Source organism: Erpetoichthys calabaricus, chromosome 10, assembly GCF_900747795.2.
Source record: "Erpetoichthys calabaricus chromosome 10, fErpCal1.3, whole genome shotgun sequence".
Taxonomy (NCBI): domain Eukaryota; kingdom Metazoa; phylum Chordata; class Cladistia; order Polypteriformes; family Polypteridae; genus Erpetoichthys; species Erpetoichthys calabaricus.
The window spans coordinates 166655468-166682617 of NC_041403.2; the positions used below are offsets into that span (position 1 = coordinate 166655468).

General features: G+C 44.0%; 1 protein-coding gene across 1 annotated transcript; it reads left to right on the forward strand.

Annotated features, from left to right (window-relative positions):
• The first annotated feature begins 170 nt into the window (after nt 1-170).
• LOC127529338 (collagen alpha-1(XXV) chain-like) lies at nt 171-25010 on the forward strand. Its single transcript, XM_051932477.1, has 16 exons — nt 171-362; nt 744-797; nt 990-1043; nt 1813-1857; nt 3072-3125; nt 4992-5036; nt 5626-5679; nt 7005-7058; nt 13207-13260; nt 15889-15942; nt 16191-16244; nt 17869-17913; nt 18267-18517; nt 20781-20834; nt 21142-21195; nt 24890-25010. The coding sequence occupies exons 1-16, from the start codon at nt 171-173 to the stop codon at nt 25008-25010; spliced, it is 1239 nt and encodes a 412-aa protein (XP_051788437.1).
• The last annotated feature ends 2140 nt before the right edge of the window (nt 25011-27150 follow it).

Genomic DNA, 27150 nt, shown 5'->3' on the forward strand with positions numbered 1-27150 from the left:
TGTTGTCTGTGATGGATCATCTTATTATAGCATTCCAAAGAGGCCCTGTGAGCAGGACTGACACTTGAGGTGAAGTGAAGTGTCTGTCAGCTGCGTTTTAAGCAAAGGACTTGTGTGCCAGTGCACTTCAAAATGGTCACTGCCAGTCTGTCCTACACTTATTCACTTGCATGTCCATTAAAAGATCCCAAAAGCATCTAAGAAGTGAAAACGCGACTATCCCGAAGCTCACCAGCCTCTGTCTGCACCCACAGGGACCACCAGGGCCTCGTGGCAAGAAAGGATTCAAGGGCCGCAGTGGACCTTCTGGTTACCCAGGAGTGGCAGGAGTGAGTGGTCCCACAGGAGCCGCTGGACCAGTGGTGAGTCTGCTTGTGGGCCATGGGATATGGCTGGGATGGTCTTCCAAGGGTTCAAACTGGTCTCGTCTTGTCTCCATGTTGTCATCCTGCTTCAGTCCCACCAAGTGAAGCATCAGAACTCCAGTTCTGGCCACTCCAGGGACAGCCTCTAGACCCCCGAGTCCTGAAAATGAGAGTATGCACCTAGCAGCCCCAGTCATCATCTTTATGTTCTTACCACAGTTGGGCCATGAAAAGTCTTAACTGCAGACCCATGTTGAGCAGTTTGATGCAACAGCTCCTTTAAGGGTTAATTCATGTGCTGAAAAGAGTAGAGTGCTGCCCCCTGCTGGTCTGGCAGTACAATGTACTTCTTCTCTCAGTCTCTCCTTCTGTCTTAAGGGTCATGAAGGTTCAATGGGAGAACCAGGAAAAATGGGAGTCGATGGAACAAAGGTGAGTTTTGGGTGGGCACGAGGGGGGATGGGGGCTTGGGCCAGCACCCTAGACCTTCAGCGCATTTTCATTCAACTTCTGTCTGAAATTCCTGACACCTAAATGGATCCTCGTCCTTCAGTCTACACTGATGGGTGGATTATTGTCTTTTCCACAACTGTGTCTCTTTTTTTTTTATTTTTTTTTCCTCAGGGTGACCAGGGAGCCATCGGTTTGCATGGAGTTCCTGGTCCTAAAGGAGAGAAGGTAAAGTAAGAAAAACGTCTGCTGACACAAAATGGTCATTTAAGCCCCTTAAATATAGCAGCAGCTTCAGTTCCGACGTGTGATGGACACCATTCATCATGTAGCTCTGATAAGGTTCCTCTCCACATAACTCTTTGCTCCTGGTATTTAAGCCCATTTTCCCCATCTCCACCCTGTGCCCAGCATTCCCACTCATTCGTTTTATGCCTGGACAGGCTGGGTCTCCAGTTCTCTTATTTGTTCCACTTTGAGATCTACAGCCAGTGAATTTGCATCTTCTCCTACCTCTTCATCATTTCCCACTTCTGTGTTGGGTCGATGTTCTTGATCATCTTTCTCAATACAGCTTGGTCCTGGCACCACCTGCCCAGTCTTTTTCCTTCAGATCTTCTTTTAATTTGTCCATCCACCTCCGCTTTGGCCTCCATCTCTTTCTCTTCCTCTGGACTTGTTTTCCCATCACTATTTTGCTCACATCTTCATTGTCTCTCTTCATCACATGTCCATGCCACTTCAGCCTACTTTCCTGTACTTTCTTAGTCATCACTCCTCTGCTGGCCTCTGTCCTTTTTTGTAGCACATCCATCTCAACATTCTCACTTCCACCACATCGGTGATCTTCTGTGCTCTCTTTACTGCCCATGTCTCACAAGAGACCATGTGGTGGGACAGAGAGGTGCAGGATGGGGATAAAGGCTAAGAAGGAGGCAAAGAAGACATCAGGGAGGGAGAAAACTCTCATCAGTGTCGATCTTCGCTCTTTTCGTAGGGTCGTCCAGGACGTAGGGGCTTTGCTGGATCTCCAGGTCTGATGGTAAGAGGGACTTGTACCTTATAAAACCTTTGACTTTAGGGAAAGTGAGTGAAAGACAAGAAATACGAGTTTCTTACTCCATCTCGAATTCATGCGCATGTTTGGTGAGTTGGTGAGTCCTCCTCTTTCAGCCGCTCCCATTAGGGGTTGCCACAGCGGATCATCTTTGGCCATGAACTGGTCAGTGTTATAAACTAAACTATCTAAACTGGCCCATGTTATAGGGTCTTAATCGCATGTGTTAATCGACATGCAAGGCGCCACCACTGTCTGGTACTATCATAAGTGAGTAGAACTACCTTACCTTGAAACTTCTGCCTAGTTGCTCAGAAAATCTCAGAACACAGTGGTACAGCAATATCTACCATTAAGACTGTGAAATAGGAGCAAATAAGTGAGCAGGAATGTTGGGAGTCCAGCCGATTTAAGAAGCAATGCTGGAATTTAAAGTAACAAAAATAGGATAGCAGCTGAAGAAAGAACGCCCTGTTGGGGGGGGGGGGAGGAAAAAAAAGAGAATTGGGCGCCCTCTGGCAGGTCTCAGAAGGAACTGCAGAAGTGGTGCTCTTGACAGGCGCAGGTCCAATGAGAGCTTCTGCTGTGCTGTTGGCTCGTTTATCTTGGCCAACTGCTTCCATCTGCTGTTTGTCCACTCTGACTGCATCTCTTGCTGAATATATTGAGTTGCAGCCACATGATTGGAGGAGAAGGCTATTTGCATTAATGAGGAGATGGTATGAGTGAGTGTGGGTGTGGCTATGGGTGTGTCCTGCTGCTATCAAATGAGGAGCTATTAATATATTTTACAGTGTATTACCTTTCACATCTATATACGTTTATTATATGGTGCCTATCTATCTATCTATCTATCTATCTATCTATCTATCTATCTATCTATCTATCTATCATATAGTGCCTTTCACATCTATCTGTATATTATATAGTATCTATCTATCTATCATATAGTGCCTTGCATATCAATCTGTATATTATATAGTATCTATCTATCATATAGTGCCTTCCAAAGTCTGCCTCTCCACCAGGGGGTGCTGGTGCCTTCCTGTGCAGAAGTATGAAGGATGTGATGAGCTCTCCAGTCCTACAGAACAGTCAGAGGCTGAGATGCCAGACAGCATGGCTGATATGTGAAATGATGCCCATTTTCGTTTCCACTACATACCACTGATGCTGTCTCACTTCTGTTTCCCTTGCAGGGTGAAGTGGGCAAGTTTGGCATGCCTGGCATTCAAGGACATCCTGGCACTAAGGTTCCTGTATAACTGACTTTAAACTCCTTGTCACTTCAGATCTAACAAGCAGAGAACATTCAAAGGTCCAAAATAAACATTGTGGAAGTACACAAAGGGCAACGTAAGGAGTGTTGGGGTCTCAGAGGATGCCCCGATTTTGATTAGAAAGTCAGAGAAATCAAAAAATTCGCCCAATCATGCAGAACACAAAGTCTTGCCAATATCGTAAACACATGTAGGAAGGCTTACCATGGGCATGGAGCGCCGTGTTGCTCTGAGGTTGGTCTGGTAATGAATGCCAACTTCTGGTGGCTAGATCGTTTAAATATCGCTGGAACTGGAAGGGGCAGAGTTTTGCTGCCCCCAGTGGTCGTCTTGCAGTTTTTCTTTCTCCATTCTTGGGAAAGCAGACAGAGCAAAAGTTAGTGGCGTCACACACCTTCCCCATAATAGTGTGACATAAATCAGATTATAATGCACCATCAGTTGGAATATGCAATGTATATGCCATTTGGTATAGGATCTGCAAAAGCATGGTTAATGTTTGTGATGTGCCATCTGTAGGAATGAAAGAGATCTAGCACTCAGACAAACACACAGATACACAGACACTTGTCCTTTTATTATCGTTACCAGCTATGCTATCTGTCTAAGATGGGTTGAAATCTAAGTAACCAACACAGACCTGAGCATTAATATTTGAAGAGCACAATCTGTTGGAATGTATTTTGTAGTGCATGTACAGCAGTAATAAAATGTCTGTGAAACGCCATCTGTTGGAATGAAAAATGCAATGTTTATGTCTCTGTTCTATTCCATTTGGTATTTTGTAATGCATGTAGTAATGAAATGCACAACTACAAATATTTGTGATGAGCCATGTGATGTTGGAATGACAAATGCAGTACACATTTTTCTGTTATTTGCCATTTGGTTTGGGGCTCGTAAAAGCAGTTGTAATGTTTGCGATGTGCCATCTGTTGGAACGACAGAGACATGGCAACCGGACAGAGCCACAGATACACAGACACTTATCCGTTTATTAAGGTGCATATTAAATGTGTCACGCCGCCATTTGGCAGCTTCACACACTGCACTGCTGCTAAGGGCTGCCACCCTAGGGTCACTATGTGCCTCACGAAAGCTCCACTATAAAACTCCGAGGGTATAGATTGGTTATGGATTGAAACCTTAGCCTTGTGTTCTTAGTGTCTGATTAACGATTCCCAGCATTCTCGATTTCGTTCACCTTTTTAGCATCGTAGCTCTGGCGATAATCTCATCCTTTTATTAACAACTCTTGGCAATTCTTGTTTACGCTTCATTTACAGTTTAAAAGCTCTGTGATATTTGGTAATCGAAGTCTTCCAGTTTGCTTTAACACTCATGCATTACCAGCACACAGTTCATACAGGTGAACTGGAATTAATAAAGCCGGTGGTCCGCGTCTGTGTTGCAGTCCAGTCAAACCGTTTTGATTATTTGCAACTGGCATACCAAAAAGATGCACGCAAAAAATGACAAGAACTCGTTTAAGAACCACAAGCTGTGAGGTGGCCGCGTCCCACCCCAGCCTCTGTCTTGCTGTACGTCACGTCCCATTTTTCCGCACATCCGCTGAGTCTCTGCGTCGCCCATCATGAGAGCAGGAAGGTTGGGTTTTGAATTCCCATTTTACCGATCGACTTGGCTTCTCTGCCTGGCAACTGAATGTCCTTTGAAAATGAAGCCTCTGTTGGCCGGGTGGGCTGGTGGAGGGTTGGAGTTGTTGTGCTGTACCTCGACGACTTCCTTCCCGTCTTCACCATTTGGCCCCCTGACGAGTGTGGGTCTGCGGTGAGTACGTCAGGTCTGACCAAAGTGTGTGTTCTGTCTGTTTCACAGGGCCGGCCTGGGATGAACGGATTACCTGGACTTCATGGAACCAAGGTAACATTGCATGACATTTGGGTTGACTCACTGGTGGAGACGGAAATTGGATGACACCCATCATGTGATCAGGGAATGAATATTGCTCTGTTGTCGCTGTTCACTAAAATCTCTGAAGTTTCTAAATGAACGTGGAAGGTTTCAAATTCCCATCATGTTATAGATGTGATCATGTGACTCTCTGGGCCAGGTAAACGGCTTACTCTGACAAGCTGCGGCAACGAGGCCGGGCCGCCCCACATAAAAATGGCCGCCTTTGTTAGTTTAAGGTGGCGCTGGCTCAACTGCATGATTTAGAATTGGATAATTCAGAATCCTAACTGACCTACCACAAAAAAAGGTCCCACCCAGGGGTGTAGGGATTCACTTGACCTAAATAGCCAAAGTGGTATGAGGCCTTCAAAACAGCCAGGGAGGCAGGCCCAAATCTCACCAGCCAGCCGAGAGTTAGGTGCACCAAAGGGCAGTCTAGCTCTCACTACAATGGGCTGGCTTGGGCCTACAGCAGGCCAAAACACACTAAACAAAATTCTTATAGTCTGCTTACAAACTGGATCTGAATGAGGGGCATGTGTTTTTTATTTTTTAGGGACAACAGGGTCTTGTTGGCTTCCAAGGAATTGACGGTATTCATGGCGCCTCAGTAAGTAACTTACTGTTTCTACATTATGAAAGAAAGTTTTAGGTGGTTGTCATGTGTCATGGACTTGAGAGTTTCTAAGTACAATAAGTTCCAAATACTGACTCAAAATTCCCACTAGAGGGGGAAAACCATCAAACCCCAGCTAGTAACGAGAGGGTAAACGAGGAATCTTTATAAATAAAAAGGTTGATTTTCCCAAGAAATGCTCTGTGGACCCAGGGGGCTCAGAGGAGCACAAAAGACGCAGAAGGCAATCCAAATGACAATCCCAGTTCCCATACGAAATCTATTACTGTGACCTGCCATGGGAATGACGTCACCCCTGAGTTGATTGCGTTCCAGTAAAACATTCGGAAACCAATCTGGACACATGTTGTGGTTCTGCCATTGGAATAAATAGCAGTTGATAACGACACATCACGTTGTATTTTGTGTATCCAAACTCTAACATGTCCACGGACTGAAGTTGGACAGCACTGTGTGTATGACTCATAAATTGGCAGAAGTGATAATAAACAGTATAACACTGCGGCTCCCACTAAAGTGCACGCCGTGCGTCGCCATTCATGATCTGAAGTCGGACAAACATGGACTTGACAGACCAGCCCAGAGTTGGAGATCCAACTCTCAGTTGAAAATTCTGACTAGAAACTCGGAAATTTTGACTTCACACTTCAAATGGAGTGCAGCATAAAAGGCAAAATTTGAAAAAGCAATGAATACAAAAAGCCGGACGATCAGTAATTATCAAAATAGCCAAACAAAAAAACCAGGAAAACTCACCACAGCACGGGCACATTTAATGAACCGCAAGGGACTGTGGGTTTTCCTTGGCCTTTATAGAGCAGAGGGCAGTCCCTGGTGATAATGGGCAGGTGACCCCTCCTGTTGGGGGGACCACCCAAGAAACACATGGTACATGGAAAAAGATGCTTAAACATTAAAACAAAGTAAATAATCAACAGCATTAATATAAAAATAAGCAAAAGAGACATCTGAAACAGAAGCTTGACAGCTCTCCCTCCACCAAATGTCCCTTCCGGTCTGCAGGGTTAGGAAAAAAGAGAGAATTCTATTGCACAGTGCCACCCCCTGGACTGGTGGAGAATTACCGTCACCTGAGTCCTTAAACTGTTTTCCATGTGCACACGCGTGACCGAGTCCAAACTGGCCTGACTAACTGTTAACGTCTTATTTACATGGCCCTATCCTTTCTGAAGAAGAAGGGGGCGCCATTTGTGTTTTTTTGTGGAATAAAGAAGTATCAGGAGCTCAGTTTGTCTACAGATGGATTCTATATTTTATTGCAATTCCTTTTCTCCTAGGGTCCTCCAGGACAAGCCGGATCAGCTGGAGATCCCGGAGTTCAAGGATCAAAGGTAAAGCCGTGCGTCTGTTGAATTTCAAGCATTGCTTACCAGTAGTAACTAAAGTCGGTATTCTGTGAGCCGGGAATTGAAAATGCGGTCATCATGAGAGAGTTGTGTTGTACCCAGGGGTTCATCCTTGGCACAAATGTTCTTGGTTCATATTTTATTTGCATGTTACCTTTTGAGTATTGTGTAGTATATTTTACTATTAAATATGAATTTGTCTGCTTTTGTAAAGAAGCTTTTGTTTAGTCGTCACTTTATGTCATCCCCAGTTTATATATTTGTTACAGTGTCTACCTAGGGGGGCGGGGCCCCCTGCAGTCCATGTAATGGCATTGCTGGCGTTTTCAGATTTTTTCCTTTCTAGCTCATTCTTTATTTACGGCTGTTCTAGCTGTTGTTCAAGGTGCCGATTGTTTGGATTTGTTCGCCTTTGGTTTGCCACTTGCAGGGAAACAAACCTTTTGACATTGAATGTTATCGCTTTTGTTTTGTTGATGCGTCTCTATTGTGGTGGTGTTAGCGCCTTGCAACTATGAGACTGAGGTTAGGCTTAGGGTAGGGGATAGAAGCCTGAAGGCATGCCCTGGCACACTGATGTCATAAATAAATTAGATTTAAAATATATACCCTTCCTTATCTATACTAATAAAAGGCAAAGCCCTCACTGACTCACTCACTCACTCACTGACTGACTGACTGACTGACTGACTCATTACTAATTCTCCAACTTGCCATGTAGGTGGAAGGCTGAAATTTGGCAGGCTCATTCCTTAAAGCTTACTTACAAAAGTTAGGCAGGTTTCATTTCGAAATTCTACGCGTAACGGTCATAACTGGAACCTCTTTTTTGTCCATATACTGTAATAGACTGCAGCTCGATGGCCGTGGGAGGCGGAGTTGCGTATCGCGTCATTACACCTCCCACGTAATCACGTGAACTGACTATGAACGCAGTACGTAGAAAACAATGAAGAGCCCCAAAGAGCACTGAAGAAAACATTCATTACACAATTGAGAAGGCAGCGAAACAATAAGAACCGAGCGAGTGACGCATACAAGCATATTCATAAGTGTAGCTACTGCAGAAACAAAGCACGGTGTAAACAGTAAATTTACATTAAGTTTATAGAAACGCTCTCGCTGCCGTTTGCAATACCATATTCGCGACATACAAGTTTAATGAGAAGACACGAGGTATAAACGAGACTTTGGATCACTTTGTAACGGAGTTAAAATTGCTGTAGCGAGAAACTTTTAACTGCCGGGTCTTAGCTAACATTAAATAAAGCCGTGGACATCGCAACATCACACAAGAGAGCGGCTCACGTGAACCGACTGAACGCAGCACGAGTGATCACTTCAATGAATCAAACCTGTTCAAAAAACACATTACACAATTGATAATGTAGGAAAAGAATATGAAGTGACTGACGCATACAAACATATTCATGAGTGCAGGTACTTCGGAAACAAAGCACCGTGTAAACCTAAAGTTTAAATTAAGTTCATACACCTACAAAAGGTTGCCATTGATTTGAGGCAAGATTGCTTTTCTCCTGTACAACTATACGTTGCATTCTCAACGGTAAGCTTGCACGGCTTGGTCATATTACAACCGGAGTGCTGAACTGACAACGTGGTATACAAAGAGAACTATAACAATCGTAATAAACGAACAATAAAACAGCGGAGAACCCGTGGATTAAATAAAAAGGCTGCTTCCTTGGCGAAGCAACGAAAAAGGATGGCCTTAAATGGCGTTCGTTTATAAAACAGCGGAGAAGCTGTGTAAAGGCTGCTTCACAAAAAAACAGCAGAGTGCCTTATATGAGCAGGCAGTCAGCTAAAGAAGGGAATCAATAAATAACTATAATTGTAATAAACAAACAAAAAATAGCGGAGAATCCGCGGATTACATAAAGGAAATGGGTACCTGAACAGAAAAGTGAGTCTCAAACAGTTACACAATAACTATAACAATCGTAATAAATGAACAATAAAACAATACAGAACAGCTAAGCAAGGAGAAAGCACGGCCTTATATGGCGTTCGTTTATAAAACAGCAGAGAGGCTGTGTGAAGGCAGCTTCACAAAAAACAGATCCTTAACAAATTGTTATTGGTATATTTTCCCTCAATTTAAAAAGGTTTTCTTTTCTTCTTAATAAAAAGTACTTCTTCACCGCTGTGAAGCGTGGGAATTTGGCTATATATATATATATATATATATATATATATATATATATATATATATATATATTATATACAGTAATCCCTCCTCCATCGCGGGGGTTGCGTTCCAGAGCCACCCGCGAAATAAGAAAATCCGCGAAGTAGAAACCATATGTTTATATGGTTATTTTTATATTGTCATGCTTGGGTCACAGATTTGCGCAGAAACACAGGAGGTTGTAGAGAGACAGGAACGTTATTCAAACACTGCAAACAAACATTTGTCTCTTTTTCAAAAGTTTAAACTGTGCTCCATGACAAGACAGAGATGACAGTTCCGTCTCACAATTAAAAGAATGCAAACATATCTTCCTCTTCAAAGGAGTGCGCGTCAGGAGCAGAGCATGTCAGAGAGAGAGAAAAGCAAACAAATCAATAGGGCTGTTTGGCTTTTAAGTATGCGAAGCACCGCGGCACAAAGCTGTTGAAGGCGGCAGCTCACACCCCCTCCGTCAGGAGCAGACAAAGAGAGAGACAGAGTTTGTTTTTCAAGCAAAAATCAATACGTGCCCTTCGAGCTTTTAAGTATGCGAAGCACCGTGCAGCATGTCGTTTCAGGAAGCAGCTGCACAAAAGATAGCAACGTGAAGATAATCTTTCAGCATTTTTAGACGAGCGTCCGTATCGTCTAGGTGTGTGAACAGCCCCCCTGCTCAATCCCCCTACGTCAGGATCACAGAAAGTCAGCGCAAGAGACAGAGAAAAGTAAGTTAGGTAGCTTCTCAGCCATCTGCCAATAGCGTCCCTCGTATGAAATCAACTGGGCAAACCAAGTGAGGAAGCATGTACCAGAAATTAAAAGACCCATTGTCCGCAGAAATCCGCGAACCAGCAAAAAATCCGCGATATATATTTAAATATGCTTACATATAAAATCCGCGATGGAGTGAAGCTGCGAAAGGCGAAGCGCGATATAGCGAGGGATTACTGTATATATGCATGTATGTATGTATGTAGATATGTATATACAGTGTGAATGTATGTATGTATGTATGTATGTATGTATATATGTATGTCTATATATATATATATATATGTAGATATGTATATATATGTGTGTATATATATGTATATGTAGATGTATGTATGTATATATATATGTATATACAGTATATGTATATGTTGATATGTGTATATGTAGATATGTATATACATGTATATATGTATATGTATATATATGTTTACATAACCTCTTTAACACACTACTTCTCCACTGCGAAGCGCGGGTATGTTGCTAGTGATGTATAAAATACTTTAAAAGTGTATAAAATACCTTAAAACCCCCATAAAATTGGTCCTAAAATAGTCTAAAATGCAGTTTATAACAGTATCTAAAAATTCCCATCAATCCCCACCCCAAAATCCAACTAAAATACAGGGTTCAAAAAAATAGTGCCCCCTATCGTTCGGATAAAAAAGTGGTAAAAATTGGGATTAAAAAATCTATTAAAATGCTACAAAATTTAGACATCAAAAGGATGTAAAAATTAAGGTACTAAGAATTGGTTAAAGGCACTGAAAAAATTATCAAAAGAACAAAAAATCCATAAAATACCATAAAACTAGGGGATATGTTATGAAGGGTTAAAATGATATAAAATAGGGTTAAGGGATAGGAAATAGAAGATAAAAAAAAGGAAGGGAACTTAAGTTTAGGCACAGGGCAGGAAACAGGGGTCTAAGTTTAGAGACAGGGAAAGGGTTAAGGGAATCTATCCATCCATCTATTATCCAACCTGCTGAATCCTAACTACAGGGTCACGGGGGTCTGCTGGAGCCAATCCCAGCCAACACAGGGCGCAAGGCAGGAACCAATCCCGGGCAGGGCGCCAACCCACCGCAGGACACACACACACAGACCAAGCACACACTAGGGACAATTTAGAATCGCCAATCCACCTAACCTGCATGTGGGACTGTGGGAGGAAACCCACGCAGACACGGGGAGAACATGTAAACTCCACACAGGGAGGACCTGGGAAGAGAACCCACTGCGCCACTGTGCCCCAAATAAATAAATAAATAAAAATAAAGCAGGCAGAGTGAGTCCGTGCTGCGGTCCGACTAGCCAGTACTGGCATTAAATGTTTCGAGTTTGAGATTAACGTTTAGTTTTGGATGGACTGTCACTTAACTTTTTGACTTTAGCTGGTAGGTCACCGTGTCCCCTTATGGGAATCTAACATATCTCAAAGTTTTAAGATAAGGGTTAGAAAAGAAAGGACCTTAGCATAAGACAAGGGGCAGATAAATAGCAAGGTAAGCAGTGGGGTTAAGTTTAGAGCTGGGGTCGGGGTAGGGGGTCTAATCTAAATAGCAGAATTAAGATTTTGGGTTGAAAAGAAAGGAATTTAAGATTGGGCTAGGGGTAGAGAATGGATGATTTAACTTTAGGAGTCGGGGCGTAATACTTTGCACCCAATCAACCCACCTGCCCGAAGGCGACCTGATTGCACTCTCTACCAACATCTTCGCTTCTCTTGAGTTTACCACTGAGGTTAGCGTTAGGGGGCTCCCTGCCATCTTTTCTTCGCCTCCACGCAGGTTTCCTCCCTGTTATGTTTCACCCAGGATTCCTCCTCTGGCTTATTTTTCAAATTTTCTTTTCTGTCTTTTTTTTCTTCCATTTTCAGTATCGTTCTTTTGATTCATTCATATTGTTCGGTTCCTTTTTTTACTTGGCAGACATGTTTAACATATTACTATTTTTGTGAATAATTTTTATTTGTGTATTATTTCAATTTTGTGTGTGTGAGTGACTGTGTTCTGCTGTTGTTCCTTTATTTTGTGGGTGGATTCCCCAAGAGGCAGGACCACCATTACCTCAAGGGATCAGCCTGTAGAGGCCCTCTGGGATTGTGAGTCCCTTGCGGTTCATTGATGTGCTTTAGAGTTTTGCTTTTTCTTTGGTTTTCGCTGGGATTCTGATCTTCTCTTTCTGTTTATTGCATTATCCTGCTGCATTTCATTTTGGGGCTTGCTTGTTCTGGATTGACAGTTCCTTGCAAATAATTAAAAAAATAAATATTTAACTTTTATAAGAGGTCTCCAAATGAAAAAACTGATGTCAGAAATGGTTTACGGACCTAGAAAAAAAATCTAAGGAAAAGATGAAATGAAATCCTCTCCAGCAGTAGAGGCCAGTGTGTTGTTCTACTATTTGGTCTCTTGGAAAATGCAAAACACCTGAACAAACATATCAGTAAAGCCCACTCCATCGCAGGGCTGACCCTGGACACCCTGGAGGCTGTTGTGCAGAAGAGGAGGGTGGCACATTGGATGCCACAATGAGCAATTCTGGCCATCCCCTCAAGTGGGTTCTTTTGTTTGGAGTCCTCCACCACAGGCTCATTCCTTCATGGTGGAATACGATCTTTTCTGTCTGCTGAGTTTAGGTCGTTCAGAGCTTCTTCCCAGCGTTCAGTCCTTCACTCCAGAGAGAAGGCATGGGAAGAGCATACAGAGTCCATCTACTGCGGTCATATTAGCATCACATGGATTGTATGAAATCTTTGTGTTCTGTTGTCTTACATGGTGCTTTGAATCAATATCTGAGTGTGGCGTGGTGCTTGAGGCTTTGGACTTCAAACCCTGAGGTGGTGGGCGCAAATCCTACTACTGACAGTGTGTTGCCCATGAGCAAGTCACTTCACCTGCCTGGACTCCAAATGGAGAAACAAAAGAAAAGGAACCAACTGTATCTGAGATGTTTGTCAGTCACCTTGGGTAAAGACATCAGCCAAATAAAATAATGTATTCCTGTGCTATGATTTTGAATTTCCTCTTGGGTATTATTAAAGTATATCTAAATGTAATGTAAATTTGAAAAACGGTGAAGTCTAAATGTAGAAAACTCAGATTGTCAACACGTTCTGTTGCTGTCCTAAAACATGGCGCTCTGCTGCTTTCTCTTCTGCAGGGTGTCACTGGAAAGCCAGGACTTCCAGGCCCTCAAGGACCGGTTGGGCACTATGTGAGTACACATTTGTTTCTGTCATCTTCACTATGAACGAGTCACTACCCGAAAACCAGTCTAACAATTTTCGGAAATTTGATTTATGATCGAGTCACTACCCAAGAGCCAGTCTAATGACTGTTATTCATTTGGTTCACAAACAGTTCACTACCCAAGAATTAGTCTTACATTTCTCGTTCATTTCTTTCACTAACGAGTCACTATTACTCGAGAATAAGTCTAATGATTCTCTTTCATTTGATTCACGAGCAGTTCACTACCCGAGAATTCGTTTTACATTTCATGCTCATTTGATTCATGAACGAGTCACTACCTGAGAACCAGTCTAACAATTCTTGTACATTTGATTTGCGAACAACTCACTCCTCAAGAATTAGTCTTACATTTCTCCTTCATTTCTTTCACAAATGAGTCACTATTACCCGAGAACCAGTGTAATGATTCTCATTCATTTGATTCACGTACAATTCACGATCCGAGAATTAGTCTTAAATTTTTCGTTCATTTCTTTCGCAAATGAGTCACTACCTGAGTATTAGTGTTACATTTCTTAATTCACTTGATTCCCAAACTAGTCACTACCGGACAACCAGTGTAATGAATCGCATAAATTTGATTTGCGGATGAGTCATTACTGACGAACCACTATAATGGCACTTGTTCTTTTGATTCACGAAAGGTTGACTACCTGAGAATTAGCCTTACGTTTCTCATTCATTCGTTTCACAAAAGGGTCACTACACGAGAATCAGCCTAACAAATCTGACAAGCCTAATGACTCTTATTCATTTTATTAATGAACAGTTCACTACCCAAGAATTAGTCTAACGATTCTCGAAAATTTGATTTACGAATGTGTCGCCACCCGAGAACCAGTCTAATGATTCTCATTCATTTGATTCACGTACAATTCACCATCCGAGAATGAGGCTTACATTTCTCATTCATTTCTTTTACAAACGAGTCACTATTACCCTTGAACCAGTCTAATGATTCTTATTCATTTGATTCACAAACAGTTCATTACCCAAGAATTAGTCTAACGATTTTCGAAAATTTGATTTACGAATGTGTCACCACCTGAGAACCAGTCTAATGAGTGTCATTCGTCTAATTCACAAACGGTTCACTACCCGAGAATCAGTCTTACATTTCTCGTTCATTTCTTTCACAAATGAGTCACTATTACCCGAGAACCAGTGTAATGATTCGCATTCATTTGATTCACGTACAATTCATGATCCGAAAATTAGTCTTAAATTTCTCGTTCATTTCTTTCACAAACGAGTCACTGCCCTTGAACCAGTTTAGTGACTCTCATTCATTTCTTTAAGAGTTCATTACCTGAGTATTAGTCTTACATTTCTCATTCGATTCCTGAACTAGTCACTGCCGCAGAACCAACCTAACAACAGCACTTGTTTTGATTCATGAGCGGTTCACTACCCGACAATTAGTCTAACAATTCTCGCATATTTGATTTAGAAATGTGTCACAACCCGAGAACTAACGTATGAGAATCATTAGACAAAATCTGAGGTAGTGAACTGTTTGTGAATCAAATGAATAAGAATCATTAGACTGTTTCAAGGGTAATAGTACTCGTTTGTGAAACAAATAAATGAGAAATGTAACACTGATTCTTGGGTAGTGAACTGTTCGTTAATCAGATGAGCAAAACTCATTAGATTGGTTCACAGGTTGTGACACATTTTTAAATCAAATATACGAGAATTGTTAGACTAATGCTCGTTTATTTGTTTCACAAACGAGTACTATTACCCTTGAACCAGTCTAATGATTCTTATTCATTTGATTCACGTACAGTTCATGATCCGAGAATAAGGCTTGCATTTCTCATTCATTTGGTTCGTGAGCAAGTCACTTCCCGAGAATCAATCTTAAATTTCTCGTTCAACTGATTCACTAACGAATCAATTCTCATTTAGCTGTGATTCTGTCGTGAAACATCTTATTTTAATGTGTTTCCATGCTTCACGTACTGAAGCAGGTCAATGGTATATGCATTATCTATCATGTTAAAGGGAATCGAAATGCCCATTACTACTGATGTGCCCACCTCCAAAATGAAAAGGGTATCGATGTCCAAGTGAGGAGCTCCTCTTTCTGCCCTTAGATAAGTTACATCCACCTGTGTCTGTGTCATTCCCTTTTGCCTTTTCACGCTCCTTCTTACTGTAAGTTGGTATCTGTAACCTTGACAACCTCACTATAGCTGTCTGCCCAGAGTGCCCAGCCTGTTTTACTCCTTTTTTATATGTACTTGGGCAGAGACAGGGTTTACATTTAGGACAACACTGCAGAGAGACAGAAGACAAACCAGAAACATACATCATGTGTCCGCGCTGTGACCTGGAAGGTCAGTTTTTCACAGACAGCTGCACTGGGTGGAGGGTCTCTTGGGCTCAGAGGTTTTCCCTAGGAGGGAACAAATGGGTGCTCTAGAGACTGCATCCCCTAAAGACAATCCCTGGTGGGGGCTGCCGAGGTGCCCGTGAGTCTCTTTCAGTCGATTAGTGTCAATGCTGCCTCTGGCCATATGATGCAAAATGTGGGTTCAGAAAATAGACAAATGCTTCATTAAGTGATTTTATTTTTTTTTAGGGTGTCCCAGGAAGCACAGGAGCTCATGGGCCACTGGGACGCATCGGTGCTCAGGTGAGTAGCAGAGGACTCTCCTGCCAGGAAGGTATTGCATGGATACTTTCCAGCTTTCCGTGACTCTAAATCAGATGCTGCGTGTTCAGAAGTGGAGAGTTGAATGAATGGATTGGCATTCCTTGGCACCCAGGGACATTTCAGAGCAATGCATTAATGGTCCATTTGAACAAATGGTCAGTCGAAGCTCATCTTTATTTCTAATGGTACAAGGTCTGTGGAAATAAATGTCATTTTTGTTTAAACAGGGAGAAAAGGGCAAAGCTGGCCCACCTGGACTTCCTGGCAAACCCGGACCCAAGGTACTCCATGGCTGTTAAATCTGGGGGAGAGGGGATTTTGGAGGAGGGTTTATTATAGCTCAGCTGTTCACACAGAGATCCTCTTCTCATTTCCTTCCTCAAGTCAAAGATGTCAGGAGTGTTGGGTTGACTGGGAACTTGAGGTTGGCGCAGAATGAGTAAATGTGGCTGCGTTAATAAACTCATCTCATCTTCTCAAGCCATTTGTACCTGCTGAGAGTCATGGCGGTAGTCACCCAGACTTCTCTGTACAGATTCCAACTTTTCTCAGGCAAATCCCAGGCATTCCTAAGCTAGTCGAGATAAATGATCCCTCCAACATGTCCGGGGTCTGCAGTGAAGTCTTCAGCTAGTGGGATGTGCCCAGTGGGAGGCATCTAGGGGGGCATCTTTATGATATGTCCAAACCACCTCAACTGAGCTCCTCTCCAACGGGAGCAACAGCAACTCTACTCTGAGGCTCTCCCGAATCGCTGAGCTTCTCACCCTGTCAGGAAGTGTCAAGCCAGCAGCTCTCTGTAAAAACCTCATCTTGTACTCGCGGTCTCATTCTCTGGGTCGTTACCAACAGAGATGACCAGAGTTGAGGGTAGGGGCGTAGATTGACTGCTCAACTGAGAACTTTGTCTTTAAATTCAGCTTCCACCGCCATCCAGTGCAGTGCCCGCAGAACAGCTGCTGCCACTCTTATCCACTTGTCAGTCCCGTCTTCCGTGCTTTCATCCCTCATGAATTGGATGCCAACTCCTCCCTTAAGGGCAGTTGGGCTTCCTCAACCCCGAGAGAGCAGTCCAGTGTTTTCCAAGAATGACAACTCATTGAGCCTCAACGGAGGATGTGAAGGTGACGTCATTCGTCCTGCACCTGGCATCCTTCTGAGTTGCAGGTGAAAAGGAGGACGGTCATTAACTACAGTGCCCCCTCTTGACTCAGGGTGGTATTGCTTACCCTTTCAGAGCAGAGAGAGGATGTCCCTTAAGTGTTTGTGCTTTGCCACAAATACAAGAAAAAAAATTTCACTGTACTCTATACATGATAATGATAATAATACATTTGAGAGAATAAGGACCCAATAATGACTGCTTTGGGCCCCTTAGGGATTTGGGGACCCTCATCCCACACAGAGAAAAGGGGTGGGGAGGGGGATCCCAAACTAGTTATACTGCTTAGGGCCCCAATAAGGCTAGAAACATGGGTAAATGTGCCCTTTGCTGCACTGGAGCCCCCTCTGTCAGGGGCTGGCAGAAGCTCCGCCCCTAGCCACACCCCTTTGCCTGTCATTAGGCCTGGCCCCTCCTATCCATGTCTGTTGCCCTGCAGCATTGATCAGGTGTCCCTCATGTGATGAGCAGGACTAGAGACATAAAAGAAGGAGGTTTGCAGAGGTGCCATTCAGGGTTGGCTCCTGTCTTTTGTTCATTGCTGGCCGGATTGACTCCTGGACAAAGCCGTTACTGATGGATGGATGGATGGATTTGTTCTCTGCCTGCCTCTAACCACCTTTTATAAATGCCAAGGAATGGAAACTAATGGAGGCAGGCAAAAGAGTGAAGAAGTGACAGCAGCATGTCACCATGGGATCACACGGTCGGCTCATCGGCTCATTTTGAATTTCTGTCTGCAGGGGGAAAAGGGCCGGCAAGGAGAACAAGGAAAACCAGGCCTTCTGGTAAGTAGAATTCCACAAACCCAACCACCAGCTTGTACCTCACGACACCACCTTGCATGCCAGTGAAGTGCCTGACGCACTTGGTGACCATTGCTTGTGTTCCTGTGAGTTTTCTTGCCACCTCACTTCCTTCAGGGAATGTTCTGTCTGCCAGGGAATCCATTATTGAGGAATAGCAGAGGCGACTCGCCTGTCTTATTGACTTGTAGTTGTAGGTGTCCCCTCTGGACGCTTGCCGCCCTCACATTCTCACCCTGGGAGCTCACTTGACGACTCTTTCCTTGGGTGTGTCACATCCACGCTGGTCTCCTCCATCCTCATCTTCTGTGTTCTTCTTCTTCTTCTCTGGACAGGGTCGCCAAAGCATGCCAGGGCCCAGAGGCTTCAAGGGAGTGTCAGTAAGTTCCTCTCTTGTCACGTTCCTCCTGTTTAATCATTCCTCTGCGTCAAAGAGGGCACTGATGACTAAACTCATTCCATTATGTCTCGTAACAAGGGTCTTCAAGGCATTCATGGACAAGGAGGAGATCAGGGTCTGCCAGGACCTCCAGGGAACCATGGACCCCCAGGGCCTAAAGGACAAATGGGAGTACAAGGATATCCGGTAAGATGTCTGTAGTCTCTGGGCTTTGTTATTCCAGGCATTGGGTAAAAGTGGCCAAGGTGGAAAGGAGACTTTGAGGTAGGTGGGATGCGTTCAGCGATACTTAGAGCTTCATTATGAAAAATTGGGGTGTGTTGGGAGGTGGAATCTAAATGTTCCTCTACCCGGTGCCATGGCATAAAGGATTAAAGGGACAGAGGTATGTGCAGCATGGGTATTCAAGATGCTGCCCTGGCACACGTGGCATCCTAGACTTTGATAAGTTTTAGATGTCCCAAAAGATTCTGTTCTTTTGGTTTCGACTTTGGCTGTTTTTTTAGATTTTGACAGCCCCCTCAGTTGTATTGACTTCAAAATGAAGGCCAAAATTTTTTTTATAAGGAAGGTTCCTGAAGAAAAGACGAAGTCAAAAATAACAAAAAGAGATCAGGGAGAGAAACAGAAAAACCAGAAACGCTAAACCGAAACTCAAGGACAAAGTACGGGGCAAAAGTCTAATGCTAAAAATTCACATAACAAACACGACACGCATAAATGTGTTGGACCCCTTCCACCTCACTGAAAAAGTCCCGTATGCCTTTGGAAAAAGTGACAGAGTGAAAAGCCATTGTCCCCTGTGTATTTGCAGGGCTTTGACATGTCATCGAGTAAAGCAAAGTGAGTGTGACAAGAGATCAAGTGTGGCTTGTTCTACAAAGATCTTCTAAAATGGCCTGGACACACGTGTTGGGACCCCCTAGAAAAGATCCTAAATCATTGGACTTAAGGGATTTTTAAAACTCGCTGTTTTCTTGAATTCGTATCACACACGTCTCCAATTGTGCATGGAGAATGAAGAAAAATCGTCACTCTGCTGTTTGGTGTCATCGTGTGTCCCACACTGCACATGGAGCAGAGAAAGCAAAGGAGAGAGCAGTCTGATAGAAACTGATAGACCAGCATGTTACAGGCAAAGGCGAGAAGACCACCATCTCCAAGCAGCTTGATGTTCCTGTGACAACAGTTGCAAATATTACGGAGACGTTGAAGGTCTATGGGACTGTAGCCAACCTCCACAAGAGAAAAATCGACCCCAGAATGGGCAGAAGGACAGTGAGAATGGTGGACAAAAAGTTAAGGACAACTTCCAAAGAGGAAGAAGCTAAACTCCATGGTCGAGGCCCCCCCAGTGTCTGATCGCACATTATGTCACATTTTGAATGTAGGAAGACCCTGGAGGACTCCACATAAAAAAAGCCAGACTGGAATCTGCTAAAATGCACACTGACAAGCCCCAGTGGCTTCTGGGAGAATGTCCTTTGGACAGATGAGAGACAACTGGAGCTTTTCAGCAGGTCACATCAGCTCCATGTCCACAGGCGAAAAAACAAAGCTTTCGAAGAAAAGAACACCAGACTTGCTGTGAAACATGGAGGAGGCTCGGTTATGTTTTGGGGTTTCTTGGCTTCATCTGGTATAGGGGGGCCTTGAGTCTGTGCAGGGAACAATGAAATCTCAGGACTATCAAGACCTTCTGGAGTGAAACGTACTGCCCAGTGTCAGAAAACTCCATCTGAGTCACCAGTCATGGATCCTCACAAAACACAAAGCCCCCAAGAATGGCCAAGAAGAAAACATGGGACTATTCTGAAGTGGTCTTCTGATTTGAATCCCATTGAACATCTGTGAAGAGAACTGAAGCATGGCGTCTAGAGAAGAGACCCCCTTCAAACCTGACATCACTGGAGCAGTTTGCTCCGGACGAGTGGGCCAAACGTCTGGTGGACGGGTGCAGAAGTCTCATGAAGACCTCCAGGAATCGCTTGTGTGCAGGGGTGGCAAACTCTAAAGGTTGTGCCACCAAATATAAGGTGAAGGGTCCCATCATTTGTGTCCATGCTATTTTCATTTTTTTGGTTAAATATGGAATAGACAATGATGGGTGCCAATTATTTTGGTCAGTTTCAGAGACAATGGTGGGTTCTTCTTTTATTTTTTTTTTGTGGAGGGGTACCAACAAACTTGATCACTAATCAATTCAACCTCCATCAGTTTGGTTCTCCACCATTAAAAAGCCCTAAATGAATATAAATTACTCCAAAAGAAGCAAAGAGAGACAGAAAAAATATCAAAATAAACCAGAATGGTGGTCCGTACTAAAGAAAATAAAGTTAACCCCTTATTTTACTGAAAGAAAATTGGCTCAGTTCAAATGTTCTATGATATTTTGAGTAGACGTGCTCTTCAAGTTCTCTTTGTTTGCTAATTTTCTTCTTCTTACCAGGGAAAAGATGGACATCCTGGACCCACTGGACCCAGAGGAGAAAAGGGTATCAAGGTACCAACGTTGGCTAAACTGTGACACATCTGTCCTGCATGTGACCTTTTACCTTTGGTAGATGAGTGCTGGTGTGTGACTGTCCAGTGTTGTTTCCTGCCTTGCACCCTGGGTGGGTCTGTCTGGTACCCCAGAACCAAATCAGAGACTTAGAAAATGAACGGATGGATTGTTGAATTTTCCAATAACGATTCTTTGCCGCTCAGAATTTCTCAGTACTTATGAATTTTCATTCATTTTTTTATTGTCAGAAACGAAATGTTTCATGCAGACTGGTAATGGACCTCTTTTATTTTTCCCCCTGCAGGGTGTGCAAGGAACCACTGGAGGGATGGGACTCCCTGGCCTCGATGGTGAGGAGGTATAATGATAACAGCGAATTTCCATGTGCCGTAAGCTAGGCGACCTCTTTCACTGCCCGATGCCCGTTTAGAATTGAGCCACTTTGACCAGCTTTCTATGTTGTGTAGAAATGTCAGCCTTCTGCTGTTCAACAATCGAGCAATGTCTCCGACCGAAAATAACGAGTGTTTTTCATGGCCGAGGATTTACATGAGCTACTGATTTGTAGAGTAATGAAACAGTGCATCCGGTAGTATTCACAGCGCATCATCACTTTTTCCACATTTTGTTATGTTACAGCCTTATTCCAAAATGGATTCAATTTATTTTTTTCCTCAGAATTCTACACACAACACCCCATAATGACAACGTGAAAAAAGTTTACTTGAGATTTTTGCAAATTTATTAAAAATAAAAAAACTGAGAAATCCCATGTCCATAAGTATTCACAGCCTTTGCTCAATACTTTGTCGATGCACCTTTGGCAGCAATTCCAGCCTCAAGTCTTGTTGAATATGATGCCACAAGCTTGGCACACCTCTCCTTGGCCAGTTTCGCCCATTCCTCTTTGCAGCACCTCTCAAGCTCCATCAGGTTGGATGAGAAGCGTCGGTGCACAGCCATTTTAAGGTCTCTCCAGAGATGTTCAATCGGATTCAAGTCTGGGCTCTGGCTGGGCCACTCAAGGACATTCACAGAGTTGTCCTGAAGCCACTCCTTTGATATTGTGGCTGTGTGCTTAGGGTCGTTGTCCTGCTGAAAGATGAACCGTCGCCCCAGTCTGAGGTCAAGAGCGCTCTGGAGCAGGTTTTCATCCAGGATGTCTCTGTACATTGCTGCAGTCATCTTTCCCTTTATCCTGACTAGTCTCCCTGTTCCCCACAGCATGATGCTACCACCACCATGCTTCACTGTAGGGATGGTATTGTCCTGGTGATGAGCGGTGCCTGGTTTCCTCCAAACGTGACGCCTGGCATTCACACCAAAGAGTTCAATCTTTGTCTCACCAGACCAGAGAATTTTCTTTCTCATGGTCTGAGAGTCCTTCAGGTTCCTTTTGGCAAACTCCAGGCGGGCTGCCATGTGCCTTTTACTAAGGAGTGGCGTCCGTCTGGCCACTCTACCATACAGGCCTGATTGGTGGATTGCTGCAGAGATGGTTGTCCTTCTGGAAGGTTCTCCTCTCTCCGCAGAGGACCTCTGGAGCTCTGACAGAGTGACCATCAGGTTCTTGGTCACCTCCCTGACTAAGGCCCTTCTCCCCCGATCGCTCCGTTTAGATGGCCGGCCAGCTCTAGGAAGAGTCCTGGTGGTTTCGAACTTCTTCCACTTACGGATGATGGAGGCCACTGTGCTCATTGGGACCTTCAAAGCAGCAGAAACTTTTCTGTAACCTTCCCCAGATTTGTGCCTCGAGACAATCCTGTCTCGGAGGTCTACAGACAATTCCTTTGACTTCATGCTTGGTTTGTGCTCTGACATGAACTGTCAACTGTGGGACCTTATATAGACAGGTGTGTGCCTTTCCAAATCATGTCCAGTCAACTGAATTTACCAGAGGTGGACTCCAATGAAGCTGCAGGAAAAACATCTCAAGGATGATCAGGGGAAACAGGATGGACCTGACCTCAGTTTGGAGCTTCACGGCAAAGGCTATGAATACTTATGGACATGTGCTTTCTCAATGTTTTTATTTTTAATAAATTTGCAAAAATCTCAAGTAAATTTTTTTCACGTTGTCATTATGGGGTGTTGTGTGTAGAATTTGGAGGAAAAAAAAAGAATTTAATCCATTTTGGAATAAGGCTGTGACATCACAAAATGTGGACAAAGTGATGTGCTGTGAATACTTCTGGATACACTGTACACCACTAATTTTCTGCTGTTCGAAATCAAGCAATGTTTCCGACCAAAAATAGTGAGTGTTTCTCATGTGGGGGAGATTTGCTTGAGCTACTTATTCATAGGATACTGATCACCAGTTGTCTTCTGCTGTTCGAACTCGAGCAATGTCTCTGACCAAAAATAACGAGTGTTTTTTGTGGCAGAGGATTTATGTGAGTTACTGTTTCATAGACTACTGATCATTGGGTATTTTCAGTGGGAGTGCCTTCCGTCTGATCGAAGAACCTAGAATTTTGAAATCGTTAGGCACTTATCCACCTTTTTCTGGAACATTTTAGAAATATTTGTAGCATTCCCACCACCACAACTTGGGCCATTTGTAGTCCTTGGTATTTTTATTTTTTTTTAGCTTCTACTCCAGAGTGTATACTTTTCGTTCAACCAAGAGCTATCATGGGTGTGGTTCAGGTGATGAATTGTGCTGATTGGATAACCAGAAGTGTTGCCACCATCTTATAAATCCGTTAGTCGTTTGGACTTTGGAGAGTTATCACTGAAGATCGAACACTGCGATTAGATTGGATTAAATTACATAAACTTGATTAATTCCAAGAGGAAATTCAGAACTTCACACCATATCACTCTTCATAGTCCCCTCCCTGGTGCACCATCTAATACACCCCATCACAGCAATGATCTCTCCCTTGAAGTGTGCGATTGCTTCAAAGCAGTGAGGTGTGTGGTGTGGTGGGGTTGATGTCCCCTATGAACTCCTGATTGTGTCGCACTTTGTTCTGCGTCTTTGTACACCACATATTCTGCATAAAGGTTACAGTTCCTGTTGTGTGGTGGGAACACCGCGTGACACCGGGCCTACATGACACAGGAACACATCGGTTCCTGAAAACAAAGTCTTTTCTGGTGGTGGGAAAACGCCGGCTCATTTGCCTTGTGGAACTAAAGATCCAACGATCAAACTTGGGGGTCGCAACTTCACGTCAGTGACGCCAGATAATGTGTGAATGCATTTGGTTCGTGCGACACCCCCAAAAAATACCCTTGGTTTTTACTGAGATGGCACCCAGACACAGGAAATGTGACAGAATGAGTTCATAAGAACAAACAAACCCTGATCTTCTTTATGCACTTAATCAGATTCACAGGAATGGACTTTCAATCTTCTTGATTTTTCTTCCACCTCTTTCCTCCCATAACACAGTGGACAGAATTAAATGTCCCACTTGCGTATGTAAAACGCAGTTAACACATTGGGTGTCATTTCATTTTGGCGCCTATGGTGTCCCACAGTTCCAGACCTCGTGATTGGCTGGCTATGCTGGTGATGGATGGCTCCGCCCCAAAAGCTCTCATCCTCGCACTTATGCTTGCACCCTCATGTTGTCTCTGCTTTCTTTTACCATGAACTCATAAACTGTCTGACCGCTTTTAAACTAAAAGCACCATCAATTACTTGAAAGTTATAAATGACTGGCACCGGACAGAGAGAACGTACAAAGGTGTTTGGGTCATAAATCATCAGTCCACCAAAAGACAGAATGCAGATGTGAGTAAGAGAAGATGCTCTCCATGTAAATCAACTTTGTACTTTAGTCACGAAATTTGCTTCAGGGGGCCTTTAAACAAGTTAGGTCCATTTTATAAAGTAGTTCACCGTCTTCCATTTGAGCAAAATTTAACATAAAGCTGTCCCCACTCATTAAAAAAAATGACAGTTTTATCCTCCAGGACACTTCCATTTTCCTCGTTGTTTTAATCTCAGTGCGTCGACTGTTTTGAAAGAAACTTCAAAGAAATAATTATTACAAGTCCAAAACATACATTTCTAATTTTTGTTTATTTCTTGCAAGTACTGAGCTGCTGCAGGCTCCTGTCCGAGGGTCCGAGGGTCTGCACTGGCAAGCAGAGAAACACAACGGCGAGATTCGGCTTCTAGTTCTCAAACTGCTTGGGGCCATCGCAGCCCCCTGAGACCCCCCTGCCTCTGAAGTATCTTGTTCTCTTTGTAGGGTCGTCCTGGAGTGACGGGACCCCGAGGCCCTGCTGGACAGAAGGGCCAGACCGTGAGTGTCTTTGTCACTGTCATTTACCGCGTTGAACCTGCCATGTGTGACAACTTAGGGAAGCCTGGATTTTTAGGCCATGAGTGTTGTTGTACCGCGGGCCCGAGGTTTGAGGCAGACAGGCAGTCCGTACTCCAGCTTATCCCAGTCAGACCAGATTGTCGCTTCCTTTAGCCATCCCGCAAAGGAATGAAGGAAGGAAAGAAGCAAGGAAAGAAAGAAAGTGCTGGAAAGTAAAGGAAAGCAGAAGCCCCCTTTCCACGTGGTGCGATGGTGGGTGTGTTTGACTTTTTCCCACTGACTCTCTTATTGCAGGGCAACCACGGGCATGAAGGACCTTTGGGACCAAAGGGGTCAAAAGGACTTCAGGGAGAAAGAGGACATCAAGGAAAGCTTGGACCCACTGGGATGCCAGGGAAGGAGGTAAGAAAATGAGAGTAAACTTTGGCCAGATCTTTATTGAGGGTCCGAATTACCCCTCATCCCCCCCCCCCCCCCACCCCAACTCCCGCCAACAGAGTCCTTGCAAGAAGCCTACACAGTTGGTATCATGGCAGCCAAGGCGGCAAGAAGGCATATGGTGTCCATTTTAGCATATCCTTCTCCCTCCATCATTCATCCTCCCTGCTTCTGTCAAAATGTCATCCACCCAATGTCAAGACTCCATGGTCTCTTAATCTCTGCCAAAATGGAGGAGGTAGAGAGGAGATGGAGATTGAGGCAGGCAGGGAGGGAGTTATGATCTGCTGAGATCTCAGAACTCACAATTGAGGCGTTTCCTCCAAAAACCGAGGCCTGAAGGCTTCAACAAGGCCTAGACACAAAATCAAGAAGCAGGCTTTTGGCTTACACAGGCCCAAGAAAAGGCACTCAGCGCTTTAATATTCAGAAACTGAGGAAAGGGAGGGTAGGGTAGGGTTACCAGACGTCCGGCAAAACGAGGACATGTCCTCAATTTTCGGCGTTGTGTCCTCCGTTCGCCAGGCATTGCCTAAAAGGGTGAAAATGTCCGGCTTTCTTCAATCACTGACTTGACCGTGTTGTTGGCTGAAATCGCACGCCATCATCTTTGTTTTACATAAATTGTGGTATAGCGGGTCCGCGGCTTTAAAAAACATAAACCCGTATAGCCGTGTCGTTCTCCGTGGGCGCGACTGCACGACCGCGGGGAGTTAATGAGGTAGTTGGAGCGAGTCACACCTGCACATGTGGGTGCAATCATTCTCAATTGCCTCATTGGCGTCCTTCGACGTGTGATTAAAGTGCTGTGCCCATGGACTCACGGGGGTATGTATATATATGGGTCAGCAGCAGGAAAGGGGATGGATGGATAGATGGATATAGATGTATAGAGGAAGAAAAAGGAGGTTAAAGGACGGGAAAGAGCAGGATCTGGCCGCCTGTACGGAGGAGACGGCACGAGGTGGGGACCCACGAAGGAGCGTTCGGTTGTGACGCCCCACTGAATGTTCTACTGGAGTAGGGTGAGCAAGGCAGGTGTCCTCCCGAGGGATCTGAGGAGCGACTGCGTAAGCGCAAAGGATGAAGGGAGGAGTGCCAACCTCAGACAGTCTGGCCGTGATGTCCTTATGGAAGCCAAGATGGAGGTCGGCTGAAAGGAGCGCGTGGCTGTTGGGTCTCCACCGGCTGTGGGAGTTATGGGTGAGCCGGGGAGAATGAGAGACGGAGGTGGGCTGTGATCAGGAAGAATTAGACTGCAATTTAACTTCTGATTGTTAACCTCGGATTTTATCGGATTTATTTATTTCTGGTTTTTTATCCTCACTGAACACTTGTTTTTATGGATTTATTGAACCTCTGGTGTACTGCACTTTTTGTTTTGATTGTCTTGTTTTTAATAAAAGCACTTGGCATTCTTGCACTATCCCCTGGCTTCATTAGAGGATTGTCCTCCTATGTCAGCTCATCTCGGTGACATTACCGACGGTGTCGAATTCAGGACATCGGGAGCGTGGAGCGGACCTGCATCGTCACATAAATCATCTATGTTTTATCAAACTCGAGACACGGCTATGCGCCGACGCCCA

Bases quoted from the DNA above. Each gene is read 5' to 3' on its own strand.
- LOC127529338 (XM_051932477.1), top strand. From the start codon at position 171: ATGTCCATTAAAAGATCCCAAAAGCATCTAAGAAGTGAAAACGCGACT. The intron at 3,126-4,991 runs GTTCCTGTATAA...TCTGTTTCACAG, and splicing joins AAGGACATCCTGGCACTAAG to GGCCGGCCTGGGATGAACGG. The intron at 17,914-18,266 runs GTAAGTAGAATT...TTCTCTGGACAG, and splicing joins AAGGAAAACCAGGCCTTCTG to GGTCGCCAAAGCATGCCAGG.